Source organism: Lepisosteus oculatus, chromosome 19 (genome assembly GCF_040954835.1).
Source record: "Lepisosteus oculatus isolate fLepOcu1 chromosome 19, fLepOcu1.hap2, whole genome shotgun sequence".
Taxonomy (NCBI): Eukaryota; Metazoa; Chordata; class Actinopteri; order Semionotiformes; family Lepisosteidae; genus Lepisosteus; species Lepisosteus oculatus.
In genome coordinates this window covers 15,689,318-15,708,213 of record NC_090714.1, presented here as the reverse complement: position 1 = coordinate 15,708,213, position 18,896 = coordinate 15,689,318, and the positions used below count along the sequence as shown (strand labels likewise).

The 18,896-nt window shown below is 47.5% G+C and overlaps 2 protein-coding genes across 4 annotated transcripts in view; one reads left to right on the top strand and one right to left on the bottom strand.

The window, feature by feature from the left end:
* Positions 1-9,572, top strand: part of cpped1 (calcineurin-like phosphoesterase domain containing 1) — a 174,954-nt gene extending 165,382 nt beyond the window's left edge. Inside the window, exon 5 of the transcript XR_001479998.2 lies at positions 9,234-9,572. The gene's annotated coding sequence lies outside the window, so the exon portion shown is untranslated. The remainder of the gene's footprint in view (positions 1-9,233) is intronic.
* Positions 9,573-9,797: 225 nt separating this feature from the next.
* Positions 9,798-18,896, bottom strand: part of snx29 (sorting nexin 29) — a 108,712-nt gene continuing 99,613 nt past the window's right edge. For 2 of the 3 annotated variants that reach the window (XM_015360196.2, XM_015360197.2), the window contains one exon: positions 11,523-14,457. In XM_015360196.2, the coding sequence (XP_015215682.2) occupies positions 14,328-14,457 (130 nt within the window). In that variant the 3' untranslated portion in view covers positions 11,523-14,327. Of the gene's footprint in view, positions 10,351-11,160; positions 11,239-11,522; positions 14,458-18,896 lie in introns of those variants that run through there. The other variant, XR_011182745.1, reaches the window with a different exon arrangement.

The window sequence follows — 18,896 nt, the reverse complement described above, 5'->3', positions numbered from 1 at the left end:
ACGTGCTGCTGCTTCTTTAATTACCAGTGGTTCGTTTTCCGCAGCCACTGGACAGCCGCCACAGGGTGTGTCCGTCTGGGGCGCGCGCTGACGTTCGCCTGGTCAGTGGCGTAGTTGTAGCCAAAACAGCCACTGGAGGGCGCTCCTGGTGCCAGTCTCTGCCAGCCTGCTAGGCACATGAACTCCCTCTTGGTAGTACTGGGGAAACTGGTGACTGCTTAGCCCGTTTGCAGTTAACTTTAAAACAGTTTGGCAGTGTCTGTGTTATAAATACTTGCACCCAGGTATCCATACTGGACAAGGTCACACAGTGTATTGTAACCCCTGCCCCTCCAGCCAACAGTGTGTGTGTGTGTGGCACTGGTGCTGTGCCATCTGGATGCCTGTACTGCTGCCCAGTGTCCGAGTCTCTCAGTAAGCAGCCCAGTCTGGGGCGCACTGCTCTCCCAGTTGCTGCCTCATCAGGCTGTCGTTCAGCAGGAGTGTCAGGGTGGGGGGGCTGAACGGCAGGTCTTGGGGAGCCTTCGCCTGGCTTTTTGCAGCCTTTTCTTCAGATTTGACATTTTTGTTGCTGCTTTGTTTCTTTGGCAGCACGTTTAAGTCAACTAAATACCGTAGAAGCTCTTTTCTGTTTTAGATTTAAAAAGCCACATATGTATTTAGTGGATTTACCTTATGCATCTCCAACATTTATGCAAGATTGAAAGCTGATTCTTGATTTTTGGGGGAGCAAATGTCACTCCTGTTGGTGGGGAATGCATTTAGCTGTGGCCTGTTGACTCGGTCACTATCAACATCTGAGGTGCCATGCTTTCTGGTTGCTTAAATGCACTGATTGTGCTCTAGGAGCATCCACAGCAGATTGCAGGATTACTGAGCTCTGGAACCAGAGTAATGTATTAAATAATTCAGTCTTTCTCCCACATGGTTTGTTAAACACTGTCGTTTGACACAGGTTACGTAAGTGACATTAAACACGGTCATTCGGGTTATTAAAACATTGAAACACTTTGACAATTATGACTGAAATCTCCCGAGTAAGACTCATATGCACACACCTCCCCCTAATCTACCACTCTCCTCTTGGTAACATGTTTTTTTTTTCTTTTGCAAATAAAAAGATTGCTTGGAATCAGCAGTGACCAATTATTATTATTTAGCGCAGTACAATTGAGCTGCATCAGATTAATGTACAGAAACTCTCGGTGTGAGACCTGAGACCTATAGAATCTCACTCCGGGCTCGTTCCTTGTTTCTGCCGAGGGGAAAGGGGGGAGATTTTGGTGTGCCTCATCTCTGCTCGGCCATTCTCAGATCCTTCAGTTTCATCCGGAAAGCAAACACAGTAGGATGTGAAATATCCTTTGATCTACAAGCGAAATCTTACTGAAGACCCGGATTAATCATCCCTGTACATGTACTGCCATGTCTTCTGGATTCTTTTTCATGTCCAGTGTAGTGTTAATGCTTGTTGACGTTCCTAGACAGAAACAGGCTAGGCTTACGGTGTGGCTAGATCTTTAACTGTTTGATTAGTTAATTAAGAGCTCTTTGTACCAAAGCCTTGCACTAGAATCTCCCTGAGAGATCAGGGATTTAACAGCCCAGATTTATAACCATGTGGGGAGGCGTCAATCTCTGCCCCTGGTCTGCAACAGCAAGGTGTGATTGTGGGATTGTTTCCTCCGTCACTGTGTGGAAGGGAGGGAGAAATCCCCCCTCCTTGTATAAAACCTTAAGTTTTATTGTTGCCCCAGATAAGTTTCATTCTATCTTTCTTCATTCTTAAACTGTTCTGGGATTATTTAATTATAGGTTAGTACGTCTCCAGATTTATCACTGAAGAAACTTTATGAGCACTTCAGTTGAAGGGATTTGATCAAATCTCATAGCAAGAACAATTGGAATCAAGTGGCCGACCCACTAATATACAGTTTATTCATGAGTGATCATCTGGTGAACATAAAGTCGGATGGGACCCAGTGCCCAGCAGTGGTCAAAGTGGCCTGAACTCTTGGCTTTAGATTTCTGCAGACCTTGGCATTGCTCGTCAGTGTTTCCTAGCTCCACATCATGATTGCTTGACTCATCTTATCTTCACCAGTGATGACTAATGCACCCAACTCCTCTGCATGCTCCCTGCTTTGTGTGTCGTCTCATCCAGAGAAGAAAACTTTCAGTGCTTTTATATTTCACTGTAATTTGTGAATCCCCACCCACAGGGGCCATGTTATCAAACTGATGACAAATCCAGTTCATATTAGATCTTTGTGGGCCTTTTTATGTTGAATCTCTGGAAGAGTTCCTTCTTGTTGCTATGCAGAACCGCACAGTCTGTTGTGCAGCTTGGATGCTCCTTTTTCACAGCAGATGACCAGTCTGATTCAGTATCTCAGCACAGAGTCCTCACAGCAGTCGGCTTCCTCAACATCTGCACAAGTGGTTGCTCTTCAAGCATTTTCTATCAATTTAGATTTCATTTTTTTTTTGGCAGTTTATAATTATTCAAGAAGGGGAAAAAAATCTGTCTTGGCTTCTTGCAGTGCGGGGAGCAGCAGTCTCTGAGACCCTTATGCTTGATGGTACTTTAGAAATTGCGTTAGACACACCACAATCCTCATCAGGACAAGAGGGCTGAAAATGGCTGTAGATAGATATAGAATACCATCCACATACACACAAGCTTTTAACTCCACTTCAGACTTTCACATTCAGTTATTTTTGGTGTTTTATAATTGTTTGGTATTTAATTAAGGGATTTACACATTTATTGAATTATTTTTTGCAGTCTAAACTGCCAGGAGATTTCAGGTCAGACCAACAGTAGAAGATACATGCAAAGAAAATTAAACACATTGCTGGTAGTTTTTTTTTTTTTTTTTTTTTTGAGAGATCCAGTTGAAATGATTCCAGGAAGATCTGTAGCTAAGTGAGTTCCAGACCTGTGTTCTGTGAAAATAGACTTTTCTTTTAAGAGTTACTTAACTGTAGAGGTCCAGGGGATCTGGTGAAGATGTGGCCTGTTTCTGCATGACAGCTTTGAGTTACGTTTGAGCAGAGCTCGATCGTACAACACAGCTGCTGTGTCCAGTGTCCAGTGTCCAGTGTGCAGGAGCCCCTCATTGCACTTGCTCCTTCCTGCCTGGTGCTGCTGGAGTCCCTGTGCGCCACCAGTCCAGATTCTGCGTATGCAATGCGTGGGATCGCCTGGCTCGCTCATGATAGGAAATAGACTCCTTTGACTGAATATCATTTTATATCCCGGAGGTCTCCCTTACTGCCGACGCCTGTTCAAAAGAAGTCGAGCAGAAGGGTTGAGCTCACCTGCCTTGCTTGAAACTGAAATGCAGAAGAGGAACAGTGTAACGGTGACAGTAACTGGAGGCAGCAGCGCCTACTGAGTGCTTTATTACTGCAGCCCTCCACCCACAGAGGTCTTGGGCAGAGATGGAGTCATGGTGAGGACAGTGCGAGTGTTGCCCTTGTGAAATATTCCAGCAGGCAGGCTGGAAGCCCCACACGCGAAGGGCACCCGACTCGGAGTAATAAACGAGCGCGTCAGGCTCTCTGCGGCGGCGTGATCGTTAATCACAATTTAATGAGCCTTGGATTTCGGCGGCGGAGGCGCCACCGCATTGGCAGCTCGCTGTGCGCCCGCCGCTCCTGCGGCACGGCGGCTGGTGCCGTTTTCCTGCGGGCAGGTGTCCGTCTGGGCGTTAAACGCATTGCACCGCCCTTCTTACCGAATGCCCGCAGGCTCCATCTGGCGCCCGGCGGTACTCTGCTGGGCGTTTCGGCAGCGGCCAGGAGCACTCCTCAAAGGGAGGACAGGGAGGCAGCGTGCGGCCTCGTGCGTTGGCACATTAACACCACACCGGCAGATCCACTGGCCGGGGGGGGAGCAGCAAACTGGCGTCCCATCCAGAGCGTATCCTGCCTTGTGCCCGTCTCTTGCTGGATTAGGCTCCGGCCCCCGTCGCGACCCCGCTGTTGGGTGGAGCAGTCAGAAAGTGGCTGGAGGTTGGGGTTATGAACGAGCTTTCAAGGAAGCAGAGAAGGCGAGAGCTGGGGCCGCTCGGAGCTCTGTGGGCACAGCAGCAGACCGGATTGGTACGTAGCCCATCGAGCAGTTAGAAGTAGATCCCCGGAATTAACGGTAGGCTTCCTAACAGTGTTACAGGTGCAACACCCCTTCTGGCTTGGGCAATTGAAATGGGAATTAAAATATAACACAGGGGAAATTGTGGTCTTGGTCTGATGAACCCAGCATCATCACCTTTGCTCATTTATAACTGTCGTTCCAAAAGATGTAGAGTAGGTATGTACAGTACGTAAGTATTCATAGCATGACGTTTGTCACAGTCGAGGTCATGGCGCGTCTCAGGGCTGGTGCCAGGTAACGGATGAGTATGAATATTGTTATACTGTATGTAACAGGCAGCCCGTTGTTCCAACAAACCACCACCATCATGATTAATCACAGTGAGGGTGCAGTAGTAGGTAATTAATAATGTTTCCTACTGTCAGGATACAAAAAAAAAACAACATTTCAGTGTAACAGCATTGATACAATTATAGTCATTATATGGTTAGACAAATGCTTCTTTTAAAAGGTTATTTGAGGTTAACATTTACTGATGGCTGTGATACAAGCACTCCAGACATTTCTTTCATTTGATTTGATAACCAGTACTGCAGCTGGAAGAAAGACTGAAATTAGATTATAGTTTCAGAAGCCTAAAACACTCGAACTGCATAACGTTTTGCCTGGAAATGCTGACTGGGGAACAGGGCTTTGCTCGTTCAGGTCTTGTCTTCTCTCCTTCACAAACTCCCTGGCTGCTGTGTTCTGGGTTAAGCGCGGGGACTGACAGAATTAGGGACTGTAGGTGTGAGAGGAAAGCAGGCTGTCGTCCCAGGGCAGGTCGCGAGGGACTCGGCGCTCGTGAAGGCAAGTCTGGCAGTGAGAGCACGGCAACACAATCACGGCCCTTTTTCCGTAGTGGAAGACTTGGTGTTCATAGAAGAATTAGTGTTTACGGCTTAGGAAAAAAAAATCCTTAAATTTCAATTGAGGGATGAACAGTACCAGGAATCAGTTATGAAATAGTGAGTGTATACTGCAAATTAACCTCAGCTTTTGTGTAAAAATGCTGTCTTGTAGTGGGCAAGAGCATAGTAATCACACTGCACGTGTATTTTGTCTTTATAGTTCTCCCTCAGAACCAGTCTGTGCTGGCCAGATTTCGCTTAGCTTGGGCTGTATTCTTGCCGTCCATGTTTCTCCTTTCCGGTTCCTCAGAGTGGCTGAGACATCGGCACGAGGAAGCTCTCCATCTGCCCAGCTTGAGTCACCCCCTCCTCCTCCTCCTCCTCAGGGGGTCGTGCGAGCTAGAGTCTGGCCGCAGGCACACGCGCACGGGAGCGAGTCGGAGACACCCGTTTACCCAGACAGCTTTGTCTTATTGTAGGAAAGCAGGGCACCTGGGGAGAAAGCTACACGGACAGGGAAGAACATGCAGACTTCACACACATGGTTCTTACAGCTCCCCCTTTGTTTTTAATCCGTGGTGGTTAGCAATATTGACCAGGACTGCAAATAAGTGAAACATTTAAAGGCTGAACTTCATGTGGATTTACAGCATCGTAATAGCTGGACAATTCATCGCAGTAGAGGGATGGATGACCAGGGACACTGTCCTGTACTCAAATGAGACAAATCGAGCTCCTATCGTACCGTTAATAAGAGGAGGAGTGTAGGCCCTGCTGCTCTGGCCTTCCGTCTGTTCTGTCTAAAGTTACCCCTAAATTCAAGAGGCGAAACAGCTTCTCGCTTCTCCTGATCTCCTGTGCAGAGGAGCCAGCGTGACCCTCTTGGAGCAGCGTGTTTTAATTCTTGATGGGCACCGGGCTACAAAGGAAGAGGCCTGGTGTGAAGCAAGGCGGCGTTCTGGAAGATCGCGGGGAGAAGCGACTCGGCCAGTGTGACGAGTTTAATTACAGCCGGAGAAGGAGCTGCTCCCTGCCGGGGCGACGGGGTAATTATTGCCCGAGAGGGGGGGGGGCTCGTATGGCCAGTCTGCCTCCGCAGGCAGGGTGGAAATGAGGAAGCTCACGCTGGGCCCAGTCTGCCCTGGTGACAGCGTCGCTCGGCATATTAAATCACAGCGGGCCTGAGCTCCGCTCAGCTGTTCTCATTATGGCCGACAGGCTTCAGAGAACATCAGAGTCCACATTGATTTGGGCTGAAATGCTAATGATGTTTTTAAATACATGGGATGACCACCTTGTCCCAGAACCTCGGGGACACTTTGAGATGTCGTGGATTTTTCAGTTTTTTTCCCCCCTTAATCTTTAAGAAATTCTTACACATTTTTCCAGAGCAAATACCGATATCTGTCTGCAGCGCAGTATGAATAAGATGCCCTGTCTAGCGGTCTTTTTTTCCCCCATGACTGATCAAAGCGAATGAGCAGCCAATAGGCGTTGCTGATATGATCAGAAGAGAAGTGGCAAATAATCTATTAATTACCGGAATAGTTATTTGTAAATGCCGAAAGTTCATCAAAGTTTTTGCTTTTATTTCAGACAAAATATATACAGTATCTGGCTTTTGATTTCTCTTCCAGTCACTTCAGAAGCTGCTCATAGCACCTCAGTTGTCCTGCACGGCCGTTAGGGCACCAGTATCTGTGTGATAATTTACAAACTGATTCCTTTGTTGCAGCAATTCCTGTTGTGTCTCAAAGTGCCACAATCCACACGCTCCCTGGGATCCTTGCCGGCAGCCTCGTTAGGGCCGGAACGGTGTCCTCTCCCTCCATGTCCGTGTTCCTTTCTCCGAGTGGCCTCGTGCAGCTTCGCACGTTTCACAGACCCCCTGTCGGCCAGAAGGGATTTCAGTCTCCCCTGGGAGACTTCAGAGTTTCCTTCTCCCTTTCTCTCCCTTTGATAGGGATTTCAGATTTCCCTGGATACTGTATTTGTGCCCCAAAATTTCTTACACCTATTAGGCCATCCTCAAAAGACCTGCTATGTTATTTTTATTTTTCCCCATTTAATAACCCATGGAAGTGTAAGGCATGATTTATCATCAGGACCTTCTTGTTTCTATTCTAAGTGATTAGGCTGTGATCATGTTTGTTTTAATCACACACTGTGGCTACCGAAGCTTATAAAACTCCCAGGTAATGTGATTTATGACTTTGAGTTAGCTTAGCTGAATGTTATCTGTTTAATGATTTATCAACGTTGCATGCAAACCCATGTTTTGGAATGTAGTGCTTTTGAAGGTATTTAACCTAAACTTCAGCCAGTCTCTAGCAAGAATGATTAAACACTCAACAGAATTAATAAATGCTCTCACCACAGTAGCTTGCATGTGCCAGTTTGCGAATCCCCTCTGTACGATTAAACACTTTTAAAATTGCTTTGACACCACGAGCGTATAGAACTGGGGCAGTTCACATCATTGTCTGAGCCACAAATCCCCCATCAGCAGAATGCCTGAGCAGTTTGTTTCCTGCAGTCATCTAGGATTTGAGGCTGCCAACTTTTCTTGCCCGTTGCGGTTTCCAAAGAAAGTGTCAGCTTCAGGTGCTTATTTTTAGGACATCAATCACTTGTCACCTCACCTCTGGAGGACAAGTTCTTTCGTGGCAGTTCATGTGCATGTAGTTCTCGACAGGGTAGTCAGAAATGTACTGTATCGTCTCTGAGAAATATGGCCAGTGCGAAAGTGAGCAGAAAATCAAGGTGGCTGCTGGGCAGCGGTGGAGTGGGATCAGAAGAGATGGGCTTGCAGGTGCCAAATACATGTTGCCAGTGACTTTTTGTACTCATTTCTTAATGCCCTACCCAGTGGAAAGCCAGGCCCCCAGTAAGAAAGAATCCCTGCCCACTGGGTGAAAGACTGGTTCCTTTTGGCTTTAAGACCTTGCTGTGTTGGTGCTGCTTGTGCCGGTGATAGCTAACGTTTCCTTGTTCCGAGCTCTCCTGGACTCCGTACGGCAGCTTATTAGTGCCATGGAGGAAAAAAAAAAATAGTACAAGCTAGTACAGCGTTTAAACGAGAAAATGATTGTGTTTATACAAGATAGTATTGCATTTAACCGAAATACTTTTTGGGTTTATACGAGATAACCTTGCGTTAATACTCAATACTTCATTTGTGAACAATAGTGTCTGCTGTATTAATTTCTTGTATTATAAAGGCAATAATATTGTCCCGTACAAAGTACTGTAGCGTTGACTTTAACAACAGATGAATATCATCTCGCTCCTGTGTGCAAAAAAATAATAATCTGAAGAAGCAGGTGTACTGTGTTTTGTATACACGAAGTACAACACTGTGTCAGCGAGTATTCTTGTGTTAAACTCGTGTCATTTTTGCCATTTCTTTAGAAATTACACAGCTTTTCAAATGTTATTCTTCATGTAAAACTGCAGGAAAATGTACTGTACATAGGTTTTTGCCTACTCTTTAAAACAGCGAACGGAATACATTTACAATGACATGGCAGTAAGACTTACAGCTGGCTTACTGTTGCTGGTATTGTTGGTCATAGCAAACAGCAGGACAGCAGTGTACAAATTGTTTTTCTTTATGTGTGGCATTGGCCATCTCTTTACATTCATGTCTGTGCAAACGGCCATAGGAGCACAGTTTCTTCTACCATCAAATGACACTCTTCCAGCATTTTTCTGTATAATTCCACATTCAGATGTACTTGATGTCAGCGTACGGTAGTCTAAAAGCTTTTGAGTTTTTTGTGCTTAAAGGTCCAATGAGTGACCAGGTTATCATAATAGATGCCCTTGTGTCACTTCTGTTATAGTCGTCTGTTTTTTTTTTATATTGAGCCACGGTGAAAAATCTTAAGCTTTAAGGGCAAAAGGATACAACAGGATTTGGTGCGTTTACAACAAAACAGGATCTGGGTGAAATGTTTTCTAGCTAGATGAGCAGTAAATAATGACGCCTCAGCTTTTTATTCTCAAGTTATTGTACGTCTGAAAACAGATCTAGCCCCTGTGGCACAGGAAGCCCCTTTTTGTTCGGTTGTGTGCTAGTGATGCACACCAGGACATTAGCAAAGTTTATAGACAACTAGGTTAGTTCTAGAGGCATTCAACCTGACTGGCTTTAATGATCTGGAATGAGATTCGTCTAAGTGTCCCCCTCCTTACGGCTTTCTCTCCTGTTTTTTTTCTCTTATCTCTACAAATCATAGAGAACGCATCTTCAGAGTGCCTGGGGTGTGTGGGCTATCTGCCTGCTAGCAATGGAAGGTGCAGAGCAAGGTTTCATACTTCACCTTCAAGGTGCAATACAATCAAAGTAAACAAGGTAAACTTGAGATTATAAAGAAAAGTTCTTAGACATGACAAAGTCCAAGTTCAGCTAATCTCTCTCTCGATCCCATGACACATCCCTGAGACTGACAGGATTCGAAGTACACTCACACCCTTTCCGACAAAGCCACTATAGACAATGTTGCTTGCTAAACCACTACAACGCACCCCAGAAATGTCTAAGAAATGTTAAGAAATAAAATCTGCCTCCTTGGTTAGCCTCAGTCCTCTGAATTATATGTACAGCCCATGAATAACAAATGTACAGAAGCTCTGTGCACAGTATGTTCCAATTCTAATGCCACACATTCTGAAATGGAAGAGCATTCTTCGTTCGTCCTTCAGCGAAGACGTTTCATAACTAATGCATAATACATCTTTCTGTGGTTCAAAAGAATAACCTCAAAAGGTTGTTTCAAAAGAAAAAGGCACAGCTTGAATAGTTCTGCCAGTCACCGTGTTTTTATTAATAGGCCCATTGAAATGGCTAATTGTCACTCCAGTGAAGGAGCCAGCCACGGGTTCAGCACCTAGCTCAGGGGCGCCAGGAGGAGTCAGGGCCCCCCTAACGCAGTTCTGATGCGACTTTTGGCACCAGCTTGGGGATCATTTTAAATTTGCAAGGGCATAAATGTCTTTTTAAGAAGCTAAAAAAAATGAATTCAGGAATAAAATAAGACTGATCTAAACACTTTCCCTGAAATTAGCCTGTAGAGCAAATTCAAAATTCTGCCTACCGCTTCCAGTATTGGATTTCTGAATGTTTGGAAAGAATCGTGTCAAATGGGTATTGTTAGGAGACAACTACCAACCAACGAGAAGCGCCCAGGGTCCAGAGAGCTCTGATCTTGAATTGTACCTGAAACGCAGATCTCAGCCTGTCAGCACTTCGATGTTTTTCCTCCTTAAGAACATTTCACAAATCTCAGCAACTTCACATTTATTTTGTGTCCCTAGGGGCTGTAGCGACTGAACAGCTGGATGATAACGATGCTCCTGATAGGAAGACAAAGACAACGCTCTTTAAAAAAAAAAAGTCGTCTTTTGTCTCTTAATTCAATATGTATATACTGTAAATGAAAATTTTACACAGCTTGATAAGGATCTCTCTTCCGGTGTGCAGGAAAAAAGTAACTGCAATATGCACGGTGCTAATTATAGCTCATTATTTGTGAAAAACATGATTCAAAAATCTACTCAAATCAATAAAGGAAGAGTCATTACTCAACCCCCTCATCTGTCACTGTCACAGTCGAGTGTGTGACAGCTGAGACAAATGCACCAGCCCACAGCACACATGAGACGGTGGTGTTTATCTTTACGTGAAGCCAGCCTGGGTCTGCACCAGCAGAGATGGGGCGCTTCCCAGGCACAAAGCCCAGAGCAGCAGCAGTGCACTTCTCCTGGCCTCCTTCTCTGGCTCTGAGCAGCACTGGCACAGAGACAGAGGGGTAAGCGAGGAGGTATGGGCAGCCTAGCCACATCTCTCCCAGGGGCAGAAGGGGTGGGGTGGGGGCCACAATTTGGAGCAGCCAGTCAAGCCACAAACGCAGGCTTTTGTTCAGTGAGAGAAAAGCGGGTTTAAAACCAGTGGGGAACCTAGGGGAGAACATGCACACTCCACACGTCCAGGCGTCCCGAGCTAGACTTGAACGCGGGGGTCCCTCAGCTACAATGTCATCGTCATATAACGTTTAAGCTGGAGATCGCTCCGTGGTGTTCCGTGGCTGCAGGGAAAACCCAGGACTGAAAACTGCAGCGAACCGAGCTTTAAAATGCATCAGCGGGGTCAGAACGACAGCTAACCTGTTTCCTTTGGCAAACAACACTCCCTAATGCTGCGAGCACGACACGGTAACGGAAGCCGTCTGAGGGGAGGCGGACCTGAAAACAAAAAAGGTGAGTTTAGAAATGAACCCTCCCTTGTAAGGGGGAGAAATTTGGACATGGAACGAGAGAGCACGGTTGTCATTTTCTGTGGCTGCCCTTACAGACATTAATAACTGCAGTTCACACTTCTCAGTGGGCTATTTAACCCTGGAGGCAGCAGGTAAGAATTTCCATCACTCTCTGTCCAGGACCATCTTAGTCTTGATCACTAGCAGGTGCTTGTGTGGTGTGTGATCAGCGTTCATGAACCTTTCATATTTACAGCCAAAAGCCCTTCATACGAACATGTGCAGCACATTTATTTTAGGTATGGTACATCTAATAACAAATACAATTATTTAGTTTGTCTATATGAACACCTTGAGACCTCATATACCGTTTGCAGGCACATTCTGCGTGATGAGAAAACAGCATTATTCATATACACTACACCTTTTTGTTTAGAAAGATATCAGAAGTTAGGTATAGCTATAAAATGTGCACTGTAGATATACAGAGTAGATATACATAAATTTACACTTCCTGGTGCGAGTTCTTCCATTTTCTCCTTGAGCTGAGAAAAGCCCTTCCAGTCTTCACAGTACGATCACGAGGATCTTTGTCAATCGACCGTAGGAGCCAACTTAGTGAGGAAATGTCTGTGGCACAAAAACACACAGTGCCCTTCATGCACTCTTTGCCTCGAGACACGGTTGTCCTTTTCGCCTGTGTCTGCGTGCCAGATTAAAAAAAAAAAACTGACATCATTGTGAATAGTAATAGACAAGTCACCGGGAAAAACAAACAGCCTCACAGTAAGGCAGTCAGTGTAATCAGCAATTAGGGTAATGCTATCCAAAAGCTACATCTCTGTTCAGACTGCCCTCTGACCTGGGCAGTAGTCTGGGCACAGCCCAGCAACGCAGCACGCTGGGCTTCATGCAGAGAGAGATTTGTCTCTGGAGGCTCCTGTTCCCCACCGCCAGCTGCTCAGGAGTGTGCCCGGTCAGCAGGCTGTGCACACCAGCCAAGTCATGACGTGATCTTTACCCGCTACGCCCATGATCTTGATTTCTATTGGCCTAAAGGAGTCCTGTTTCATTATACAAGCCCCGTCATCCTAACTGCCTTTCAGCTGTTCTTTCATCAGCGCCCTGCTCTCCAATTCCCTTATCTGCTTAGCTGCTCTGGTCCAGCTGGGGGTCTTCTGCAACTTTAGAAACAGTCCGTTCGGACGTTTCTCCGGGAAGCCTTGACTGATCTGTATAGGAGGAGGGTCAGCGATACCTCAGACGGACTCTCCTCCAGGTTCCTGGAGACTACCGCGGTGCTGCAGACCGCCAACGGCCTACGTCACTGAATGGCTTCTAGTTGAAAATATGTTCTTTAAAAACATATATCGTAAGACACTACAGTGTGCGAGTGATCTAACGTCAACATGCGTGATTAGAGCAGGCATGCAGGACTATAAGAGAGAGGTATCTGTGCGTGTGTGGCTCAAGGCCAGAACTATATAGCAGCAACAGATGAAATAAAATTTACCCCTTTTTTGTCATAAAAGAGATGGTGAAACAGGGGGTGCTCTATTTTTAACCCAACGCCAGTGAGTCATTTCTGTCCTCCGTGTTGTCTACACAACGGGCGTCATCAGGGTCCATTCTCTCAAACCCAAACAGAACAATGGGGAGCAGCTTGTTTTTCTGCCTCTCTGACACCGCAGGAGAAATGACTGCTGCGCTGAGAACAGTGATGATCAGCACAGCTAAGAGAAGGTGCGCACGCCTGACGAGCGCCAGTCACACCCTGGGCAGCAGGGTGAGGTGCAAAGCGGCACATCGAGGTTCCGCACGTCTGTCTAATCAGTGCGGGCCGGCAGAGCAGGTGGGGGCAGTCAGAAGAACCGCGAGGCTTTTGTTTGGCTTTTTCCTTGTGAAACGGTAAGTGTCGAGCAGGAGAGCAAGCTAACAATATGAGCAGTGGTAACTGAGCAGGGCTCTGTGTGCCTTTCTCTGTGGCTGTTCCTGGCAGCCTAGGAGTAAAAACCTGTTACAATAATGGAAAAGCTTAACTACTTCTTGCGGTTATTTACTTTGCTCTGTGAACAGAATGCATGACGCAGAATTTCCAGCACAGAACAACAGCATACAGTAAGCACTGCTATCCACAAATTAGAGCAGTTTTACCTAGACCAGGGCTTGGAGGATACCAGCTGCTTACTTAGCCAAAAGATTCCTCTCCTAGGACAGTGCCTGACTGCACTGCTGCCAATACTAGCTGCACGCTGTCACACCCCAGTCACTGGCACGCTGAATACCTGCATTTGTGATGCCGCTACTGTCTGTCCGCACAATTAATCTTTTCTTCCTTTTCTCATCTGCTTTTCCTCTCCGTAAATCTAGCATTAAGAAAACTGCAGACTACAATCCTGTACAGTGTTTCAGGCATTTCCAACCTTGTCTCACTTTCCAAAAACTGCAGGAACTCCCCACTGGATTTCAAGAACATAATTCGTAATAATAGCGACAGGAAATATAACATTTACATTTATCTGTGTTCAGTAACCTTTCCAGTTTCTGTAATTTAAACTACTACAAAATGGTTCATCGCTGCAATGACAGCAAAATCCATTTTTTCTCCCACTCTTTCACATAGTACCGCTTTGCTACTGCGATCACTTTCCTCCATCACACAGCAGCCTTAATGACTGAGCTTTAGGTTACAATATTGTTGCAGAGCACATCTGTAATCTTAGCTTGCGGAAACACGGAGGATAGGTGTGAGCCGTCCTCTCCCGCAGGAGTTCGGACTCTTCCTGTGGCACCTTAAACATTCCCAACGGCGTGGGTTTGAGCAAGCACACCTGTTCCCACCTTTTCTGTCTTGTCGAAATGTTCACAAAAAAACCAGGCACCAGAAATGGTCCTATAAAATGTTTCACCTCTGTCCTGAACCCAGCCGGTCTTCTGTAGCTCTTGTGTGCATGTCTGGGTGTGACCCTCGACCCGGCGCTCCCTCTGCACGGAGGTTTGCGTGTAGCCCTGTTCTCTCGCTGGCTGAGGGTCAGCTGGAGATCCGGCCTCAGTTCCCAGGACGGGGGGGGGAGGTCAGAGGTCACCACTCTGCGGCTCGGGGTTGCGGGATTCCCTGTTCTGGCTGCGAGTCAGTTTGGGGAACCTGGGGCCGACGCGAGAGCGAGCGGGCTTGGTCCCGCTCTCCGTGGCCTGGGGGGTGTCCCTGCGAAGAGAGGAGAGACAGAGCAATGAGTTCCCGCTGGGTCACACTGTCGGGGGGAGCAGGACAGCGCACGCAAGCTGCAGGAACCACATACCCCAAGGCATCGCTGGCAGACCGCACACAGGGGGTAACAGCATTCCCCCCGATGCTGGATGTGGCACGACTTTCGGGATCTTAACTTTTACTTACGAGTGTCGTGGACCAAGGGTGAGGCCTGAAACGAATCACAAGACTGAGAAAATCCTGTCTCTTTCTCAGAGCTCCTGCCCGCTAAAAGCTGCCGTTGAAAAGTTTCACGCGACTCCGCCCTGCCCGAGTCCTCTGTTTTATTTTACACCCAATGCACCTTATTTCCCTGCGCCTCTATTTTTCCTCCTCCTCCTCGCGGGCGCCGGGGGGCCTGGAGTCCGCACGGCGCCAGGGCAGCGGCAGGAGGTGAGCAGAAGAGCTCGGAGCCCAGCGGGCCGCCTCTTCCTCACACCCTCCCTCCTCCCCTGCTGGCTCCGCGGCGAAGCCCCCCAGCCCTCCGCCGAGCAGCCTGCCGTCACGGGGAAGCGTGGGAGAATGAACTCCACAGGACGGGCCCATGCTGGGCCCCCCAGCAGCCCCACAGATTAATCGGCCGAGGCAAATGGGCAAGACCGCAGGCACGGCTCTCCCGTAGCGCAGTCACTCGGCTGTTCTCCGCTATGAGAACCGCACACGGTCTGCATGACTACACTCGCCATTTCCATTTGCTTCATCTCCCATATTCTGCTGCTGCACGTTACCTAAAACTCTATTTCCGTTATCCTTTCACATCCTTATTCCTATTGATCGCAGTTTGATTCCTAAACGGGGGGGGGGGGGGGGGGGTTTGCGAGTTCTGCCTTAGCGGTGGTGTGTGGCTTGTCAGTGGCCACCGCAGAGACACGGAGGCAGTCCGGCGCTTGGGGAGCCAGGGAACGCGCACGGGTATGGAGACGCGCAGCCATGAACGCTTCACAGCCGTAGCTCAGCGGTGTGCAGCCACGACAGAGGAGCTCAGAGGAGGAGACGCCGAGGACTGGGAGAAGAGACCCTTTGCGACAGCCGTCAGTCAGGGTGCAGCGCAGTCCTGTGAGCAGGAAGGCAGGGCAACAGGGCCGACGGGATACGAGACTTAGAGGGAATTAGTCCGGTCTGGTCTTGTGATTAGAGCCCAGTTAGGGTAAGGCCCAGACTTCTGCTAGTAATGGGCTCCAGGAACCCCCAACAACTGCTTCCACGCCACTGGCAACACATCCCCTTTCTCATCTGCTGATTCCCGGTTTATGACAGGGCCCGGACCACCGCGGAAAGACTGGGACACTGCGCTGTCCTGTCTTGCGGCGGAAGAGCTGCTCCCTACGTGAACAGGCCAGGATGACGCCGAGCCATGGCCTTTCGCTGCCATGGCAACAGCCCAGCAGGGGTTCTGACCCGGGAGTTAACTAGCTTCCTGTAAGGAGGCCCGAGTCTTTTCTTAGAAAATTTCAGATGCAAACGTCATTCAGCTTGTTCCTTAGAACAAACTTACAACATCTTCAATCAAATGCAGTTTTTCCTTCCCCGTGAGCTACAGGGCAGCTGTCCGTTTCTCTTCATCCTTTAGTCTTTTCAGTTTAAAGCAGGTTCAGCTCTGCTTTCCCAGAACCTAGACCCATCCGTGATCTGTGTCCTACCCAGACCCTTGACGTAGGCCCAGCCCAATTCTCATGGGACTATATGGAGGAGATAAACACAACATACCTTCTGAGAGTGAACAAAATTAAAAATGCTGTTTTTATTTCTGAAAAATCCCCTTGTCAAGCCTCCTTTGTCTATCCATCAAATATTCTCAACTCTAGCTTCAAATGCCTCTGTTTCACGGTGACATTGTGTGTGACTGTATCTGTCTGTGTCGGGCGGATAGAAATGATCACAGCCCGCTGTGAGAGCTGTTCTTTGATATCCTGCATTTATTAAACTAGCAAAATGCCAGCCTGGGGTGTGAGAGGATTACGCTGAATTCTTACACTGTTGCTGGACTGCAATGTGAGGAGACACTGTACACTGTGCCCGAGGAAGAGCACGAATTTCACACTTCTGTACAAATGTATTATTCAGTTCAGCACTGCTGTTAACATCTATATTTAAAAATACAAGTCTGGGATCTAAAAATAAATCACAGCCTGTGCTGCCTCCTCTGAGTTACTTGGGAGACGGCGAGGTGGAGGAGAGTCCTAGCAGTACTGCACGCCGGTCAGCACAAAAGGAACTCGTCACGCTTCCTTTTGCACATAAACTGCTGGACTTGATTTCACAAATGTGTGCACAGTTCAGCAGTTGTGCAGAGCTGCGAGCTCTTTAATCCAGATGGACGCCTGGCATTTTCTCCTTTTTTCCCCGCTACACCTGGCTTAAATTGAGCTCCCCGACTACACCACCGTTGAATGACACGATCTCGTTCGTGCAGGTCTCGGGAAGCTAATTCTGTACAGGTCTGCTAGACGGCACATCCACGGAAATAAACCTGATACCCGCTTCAGGGTAAATCCTGGTGTGAATAAACCCGGCTCAGTTTCAGGCTCGTGACAGATGCAGCCAGAGCTCGGTTCTCTGCTGCGCCGACACTGACAGTCTCAGTGAGCCTCAGCACTTGCACAGGCAGGTGCTGTGTAAGACAGAGTCTGGCAGACACAGCAGACTTCCACAATTCCTGGAGGACAGCCCCCTCCTACTCATGGAGGCTTTGTCCTCGTACACTGTCGGCCACCACAGGAGGACTGAAACACGATGGTCAGGTACCAAGGGGCACACGTACCCACTAGCTGCCCGAACATGCCTTGGCGCGGAGCTCCGTCTCAAACTGAGGCTCCAGCAACTTGCGCAGCACTCGTCTTTTAACGCTGCGTAATCAATCAGCTCAGCTCAGCTGTCGACTACAAAAATTCAAGGTGAGGCTATCCTACTGAGTGTTGCCTTTTTCAACAACCGCTGGCAGAGGCTATCGGTACAACAGCAGTGAAGATTTCCACCAATGCTTCCCTGCATTAATAAACTACAGAAGGTAACTGCACCCGACTGAGCAAGACCGTAGATCTGTCAGGCCCACTTTCAGTACACAAATCACCAAGGACTGGTTAAAGGGCACAACTCGCTGGATAAGGCATTATCTGAAAGTCAGCAAGCCAGGATGCTGCCTCTTACTGTAAGAATTTTCCTCCGAGCTCTGAAAGGTAAGTAAGTAGCAATGCTAAAAAGGCAGCAGCACTTTGCAGGTCAGTAACCTTAGCTTTTATTAAAAGAACAATGCTGCTGGTGTAAACAAAACACTGAAGATAAAATTGGGCTATTTACTGATAGACCGGTAACTCAAATAAATCCCCTTGAAGCAAAAAGTAGTGTTTGCACTATCAGGGTAATTTCGACCGGCCAGTAAATAAAATCCTAGAACCAATGAAAAATTGGTGCTGATGATTCTGCATTGTGCAAATTCAAGTTTGAGGTAAAGGCACGCCGTGCTGTCAGACGGCTGTCAGAGCTGTCAGAAGACATACAGGCAGAACTGAGAAAGCTGTTCTTTGGCCGAACCTCGACTTGACATCCCGATATCTGCCTTACTTCCAGCTCTCATTAAGGCAGCACTGTGATGGCAGCGCCCGGTCTTAACAGTTGTCAACACCAGGCCCTCCCTGACTGCAGAGGGCTTCTCGGGCTCTCGTCTGTTAAAATGAACAATTAATCGGGGGGGGGGGGGGGGGGGGAGCGAAGTTATGAAGATCAGTGAGATCCATTAAAATTTCATTTTAATGAGTTAAGATGCCGCATGGCAATCGGCGATTAACTGCTTCTGTAGGGTGGAGAGCCTCCGTATTCTAGAAAATGACGTTTACTGGAAGTGGTATTTTCCCCGAGGTCACTGTGACTGGACAGAGCCGAGAATCTATCCTGCTGTCCTCCAGGCAGCTGGCAATTTTAATGGACATTTAGGATTAAGCCCTGTGCAGACGGCTACACTGAGGTTGAGCGTTGTTGCGCTCCCTCCCTGCATTCCCAGCGTTCTGTGAATCAAAGCCTTCCAGTTCTCCTCTTTTCAGGGGCTTTAATTGAGACCCTGGTGGAGCCTTACTGTGACGCATTGTGCCTGAAATGACAGGAAGTCTTCGCACTTATATTGCCTCACATATAAAATCAAAGCAGCAGGCTCTGCTGGGACTCGGGGAAATTGTATTGGGGGAAAAAAAAAAACCTACAGATTTATACCACAGTTATAACCTTAAAAATACTGTGCAGAGGAAAAAAGACATCACACACTGAAGGCGTTCATACATGGAGAATGAACTTCGATACTGATTTTCCCTTTTGTTTAGTGCAGTAAGTTTTAGAAGTTTGCAATTGAATTAGGCTGTCTGTATAAGATCCCTCTATTGAATTATTCTCTTTCTTACTGCGGAGCT